The following is a 6,058-nucleotide window of genomic DNA, read 5'->3' as shown; positions in this document are numbered from 1 at the left end:
CTTTTCCTTTTTTTTTTTTTTTTTTTGAAAAATAACTTTTCCTTTTTTCTTGAATCTAGAAAATTTTCATTCTACGGATCTCATCAATTTATGAAGGAAAAAAAAGGGGAAAGATCGTCTTAATCCAGTTGAACATGTTGTTCCTCTATGTATATCTCCTAACTTTAACTAAACTCATTTCTTTAGAAGGTATGTTTATTGGAGACTTGGAGTTATGGGTCTTTGGGTCAAAATTGGATGTACAGAACGCAATATTACCCGACTTTTAACACACAAAAAAGGGATAAATAGAATTTTAGTACGTTTTTGGAACTTAATAGAAAAAGTAGTACGTTTACTATTCATAATTATAGAAATAGGTGGTCTCTCACTGTAGCAGCGTGTGAAACTGTAGTGTTTTTTTTTTTTATATATATATATTTTTTTAACATACCCCTCACTTTTAGTTACTTAAATATTTGATTATATTAATTTTTTTTCGAAATTTTTTTCAGATACAAAAAATCTAAATTTTTTTCTTTATAATTTGATATGCATTTTGTTTGATAGTTTTATTTGATAATATTAAATATTTTTTATAAATTATGTATCCGTACAGACTTACATTATAATCTGTACACATTGTAACTCTATACACATTTTTAAGTGTGTAGATGTAAATGTGAAAAGAAAAAAAAAGTGTATAGATGTAATTTGTTTAATTTTTAGACATTTAGATGTCTGTACCACAATAGTTTTGTACAAATTACATTGTACACATATTAATGTGTACAGACTCTATTATCTGTACAGATACAAATAATCTAAAATTTTTTTTTCATAATTTGATATACATTTTGTTTGATGCTTTTATTTGATAGTATTAAATATTTTTTACAAGTTATGTATTCGTACAGATTGTACAGTTACATAATCTATACAGATATTTGTATGTATCGTACAGTTTGTACAGATATATATACATATTATAATGTAAGTCTTTACACATTATTAAATTGTAGATGTAATTTATTTAATTTTTAGACTTTCAGATGTCTGTACCACAATAGTTTTGTATATATTACATCTGTAGACACTATTATTTGTATAGAATCATTGCATATATTACTTTTACTATAAAATATATTTCAAAAAAGTTAAAAACAAAATGCATATCAAATTATAAAGAAAAAATCATAGTATTTTTGTATTTGCAAAAAAAATTTAAAATATTTTTATATTATCAAATATCTGAATAATTAGACATGGATGTTTTAAAAAAAAAATGCTACAGTAATTTCCCACTTTCTCTCACAATTTTTCTATCTCACACAAATAGGTCACACTCTCTATCTCTCACACCCTCTCTCACAAATGGGTCCCACTCTCTATGTCTCACAACTCCAAACAATCATCTCTCACGCTCTCACCTCTCACCTCTCACACCACCCAATGAATAGTAAACGTACTAAAACCTAGATTTCTTTCTCAAAACGTACTAAAACTACAACTATCCCCAAAAAAAACACCCAATTACCGGTTTAGTGTAGCGAACTTTAGCATATAATTTGGGGGATTTATAAGTAAACAGAGAATTGATTATAGAACAAATGCATTCGAGTCAACATTATTTAGGCCATTTTAATAAATAAACAATGGTTATACACTATCAAAGACAAAGACGGTAATCTACCGTGACTATGCCAAAGAAACTGTCAAAATAAAATAGCAATGAAATTGTAGCAAGCTATTACAGATCGATATAAACAGAAAGAACAGGTTTGCACTATGAAGTTCTTGGATATACAGATATGCTCCAAGATTCATGTTGTCGTATATTTTACCCCTCTTCAAGTGCCACACAAAACTATCATAATAAAAAGACGCATAATTTTGGCACCTTTAAGCTACAATAAATGTTGGTGCGGGATTCAGCACCTCCGACATACTGAACTAACCCATAAGTATTAATTGATTGTTTAACCGGGAATCCGGTTAGGGGATCAATTAGGTCATCAGGAGTTAATTCGGATGAGGCATAATCTTGGAGAAGAAGGAACCGACATCCACTTCGGCGCGGCGGCCGACTCAAGGAATAAGGCAGTTTTCCATATGTCACTTCGTCCGTTAAGGAAAGTTAATATATTTAGCGATCTACGAATATGTATAAATAAGGGGAGACTTCTCCATTGTAAATCATCCAGAATCGAATACAATAACCGTGTTCTCTTTTCGTTCTTAGCAATAAACCCTAACTTCTTTGAATTCTTCTTCTTTACTTCTAATTTCAAGGTTTAGACCTATTTTCTAGAGAGATTATTTTATTGAATTTGTTTCTCCTCTTAAACAAATTCATTGTGGAAACTTAGTTTCTACAATTGGCGCCGTCTGTGGGGACGCAAATCGTCTCTAGAAAAGTTACTCTCTAGGAAACTCTCCCTAAAGAAGCCTTGCAATAATTTCTTCCATCGTCAACGAAGTTTCCGAAGCAAACCGCACAACTTCCAAAATGCCCGATCTCACAGGCAACACACCTTCTCAGGACAGCATCACAACACTAGGCAGTGCATCGACCAGGCCTGTCACTGCCGTGTACTCTCGTCACCGCGTGAACACAACGGCAAACCTGTCCCAAACCTCCACCGAACTCCCAGTCGGGGTCAGATCTGAAGGGGAAACCAGCCAAGATGCAGGGCGAACTCGCGAAGAGCCAGTCAACATCGACACGGAGCCCTCCGATGGACAAACCCATAACGAGACAGACGCTCGCACAACAGAGCAACAGCTCGGCGCAGAAAACGGGAACCTCCCTGTTCATACCACGCCAGCGGTCCAGAACCCGCAGGTCGTATCCATGGAAGACTTCAAAATCTTGTTCGGCTCCATGACGAAAGAGATCTACCAGATGATCTCCGACACCAACCGCAGAGTCGACGCCGTCGTAACCCAGACAACCCCATCACAAGACTCCGCTGAACAATCGCCAGCACCCAACTTAGGCGGTCTCACTCGTCGTCTCGACTTTTCGGATGCACAATTCGAGCGGAGGAATCCTCCCCCTCGGACCACGTCAAGTATTCGACCGATGAATCCGAGCTTACGGATACAGGAGAGCTCGGCCACCCCGGTCACCCGCATCACAAACTCCGGACCTTGCCTCGAACTCGAGAAAATCAAGTCGCAGATTAGCGGCATGAACACGCTCCTCCATCGAGCTATCAGCACGGCCCCGGAGATCGACAGGATTGTCGAGGTGACTCGGCAGTCACCCTTCACGCAACGGATAACGAGGGCTGCCGTGCTGAATGTCAAGCTGAAACTTCCGATCTACCAAGGAGACAAAGATCCAGTCCAGTTCATGACATCCTTCATGGCAACCATGTCGAAGGCACGGTTCACCTACAAACAGAGGGACGCCGGTTGTTGTCAACTATTCGTTGATAGCCTCTCCGGCCCCGCCTTGGTATGGTTCACAAGGCTCGAGCCGAACTCAATCGACAACTTCGATCAGTTGTCCAAGGCTTTCCTCAAAAACTACCGAATCCTCATCGAACAAGGCGTGACAAGTTCGGATCTCTGGGAAATGGCCCAGGAACGTGGAGAGCCCATCGCCAGCTTCTTGAACAGATTCAAGGAGAAGCTGACAAAGGTTAACGTCCCGGAGGACGCTGCAATGGCAGCCTTCAGAAAGGGCCTGATCCCCGGATCACCATTACGAAAGGACCTCAACATCCGGGAACCCAAGGACCTTGACGACGCGCTGCATCGAGCTTCCAGATTCACGCTCGATGAGGAGGAGGAGGCTCAAATAGCCGCAAAAACTAACGACGGACAACCGTCACATCCCCCCAAAGCTAAAAACCAGGTCGAACACCACGAACCCCACAAGCACCATGAACCTCAGGATCGGAAAAAGGCATCATCCACGCAGTCTCCGAGATGGACGATCAGGAGAAGCAGCCCTCTGACCCGAAGGAACTCTACTGCGATTTTCACATGTACCCCGGTCATTCCACACAAGAGTGCGTCCACCTGAAGAATTACTTGTACGCGAAGTATCTCTCCGGCGAAGTCGAAGCTACTTACCAGCCAAAAAGCGCCCGTGGCGGTAGAGGTCGCCGAGGGGGATCGCGTGGCGGATGATCTAATGGAGGCCGTGGTGCAGGCGGCGGACGAGGCTACAACGGACCACCCAACGTAGTCCAACAGCCGGCCAACCAAACGGTCGTGAACCACCAATAAGAGGCGCCCCAAGTAGACGAACTACCTGGCCCTCCCAAGCGACAGAGGGGGCAAAACCCGGAGCGGGTCAATTCCCCTCCCCGTGGACGAATAATTATGATACTTGGTCCACCAGAGGACTGCGCAGACTCCGTTCGCGCACTAAAGAATAGGGCACGACAAGTTTGCGCCCTCAAAACTGGTCCGAGCAAGCCTTCACTCTGTTCGGACCCGATATCATTCACTTCGGAGGACGCCAAAGGGATCAAACACCCCCATTCAGACCCTTTGGTTATCGAAGTCTCGATGGGCGACTTCGACGTCGAACGAGTCTTGATTGACACTGGGAGCACCGTCAATGTACTCTACTGGCAAACGCTAGAAAAAATGGGCGTCACACCAGACCAACTCAAACCTGAAACTCGAACGCTGACGGGCTATGACGGGGTCGCCAAGATGTCGATGGGCGACGTAAAACTACAAGTACGAGCTGGCGGAGTGACCCGGAAGACTAAGTTCGCAGTCGTTGATGCACCACCAATCTACAACGCTATTTTGGGGGTACCATGGATATACGTGATGCAGGCCGTACCATCGACCTACCACCTCTGCCTCAAATTCCCAACTACCACAGGAATTTGCACACTTTACGGCGATCAGAGGGTGGCCAGAGTCTGCTCTGTTATCGAAAAGAAGCAGAGGAAGACGGAGGCCGCATAGCAATTCCAGAGCGGGGACCATCTCACCGGTTCCCGAAAGCCGGAGCGGGATCGCCTCAAGTCCCCGGAGTGTCGGATCCTACAGGCGAATATTGACCCCTCCGACCCCTCGCGAACTGTCGGTATCGGGGCCGAACTCGATGAAAACATAAAGACTAAGCTGATCGCTTTCCTGCAATCTCGGGCTTTCACATTTTCCTGGTCAACAAAGGACATGGTCGGGGTAAGCCCCGAAGTCATGTGCCACAAGCTCAACATCGACCCCACGTTCAAGCCGATCAGACAGAAGCGCAGGCGTTTGGGCCCGGATCGAGCCAAGGCGGTCCAGGACGAAGTTGAACGACTACTCAAGGCGGATCAAATCATGGAAGTCCAGTACCCTGATTGGCTGGCTAACCCGGTGGTGGTCAAAAAGAAAAACGGAAAGTAGAGAGTTTGCGTTGACTTCACCGATCTCAACAAAGCTTGCCCTAAGGACAGCTTTCCTCTGCCGCACATAGATCGTCTCGTCGAAGCCATAGCTGGAAATCAGTTGCTTTCATTTATGGATGCTTTCTCAAGCTACAACCAGATCGCCATGAGTTCAGCCGACCGCGAGAAAATGGCATTCATCACAGATAGGGGGACCTTCTGCTACAAAGTGATGCCGTTCGGATTGAAAAACGCCGGAGCAACCTACCAGCGCTTAGTAAACATGATGTTCGCGGATCTGCTCGGCAAAACCATGGAGGTCTATATAGACGATATGCTGGTCAAATCTTTGATCGCAGAACAGCACGTCCAACATCTGGCAGAGTGTTTCGACATCTTGGATCAATTCCAGATGAAACTAGACCCGACGAAGTGTACATTCGGAGTAACTTCTGGGGAATTCTTGGGGTACATCGTCACTGAACGGGGAATAGAGGCAAATCCTAAGTAGATCGAAGCTATACTAGGACTCCCGGCACCGACCAACAAGCGAGAAGTACACGATTGACTGGCCGGATCGCCGCTCTAAACCATTTTATCGCCCGCTCAACGGACAAGTGCCTCCTCTTTTACCAACTTCTTCGCGGGAATAAGGACGGCGAAACACTATATCTCTATGTCTCGGTTTCCAGTTCGGCAGTCAGCGGGGTGTTAGTCCGAGACGATCG

At 44.1% G+C, this 6,058-nt stretch overlaps 1 protein-coding gene across 1 annotated transcript; it reads left to right on the top strand.

Moving 5' to 3' along the window:
- Positions 4,318-4,920, top strand: LOC104759486. Its single transcript, XM_010482405.1, has one exon. The coding sequence runs from the start codon at positions 4,318-4,320 to the stop codon at positions 4,918-4,920; it is 603 nt and encodes a 200-aa protein (XP_010480707.1).

This window comes from Camelina sativa, chromosome 17 (assembly GCF_000633955.1).
Source record: "Camelina sativa cultivar DH55 chromosome 17, Cs, whole genome shotgun sequence".
NCBI classification, from domain to species: domain Eukaryota; kingdom Viridiplantae; phylum Streptophyta; class Magnoliopsida; order Brassicales; family Brassicaceae; genus Camelina; species Camelina sativa.
Note: the sequence above shows the minus strand (reverse complement) of the source record. Positions and strands in the feature narration are given on the sequence as shown.

What these genes read in the sequence shown, in the direction of transcription:
- LOC104759486 (XM_010482405.1), top strand. Translation starts at nt 4,318, where the DNA reads ATGATACTTGGTCCACCAGAGGACTGCGCAGACTCCGTTCGCGCACTA.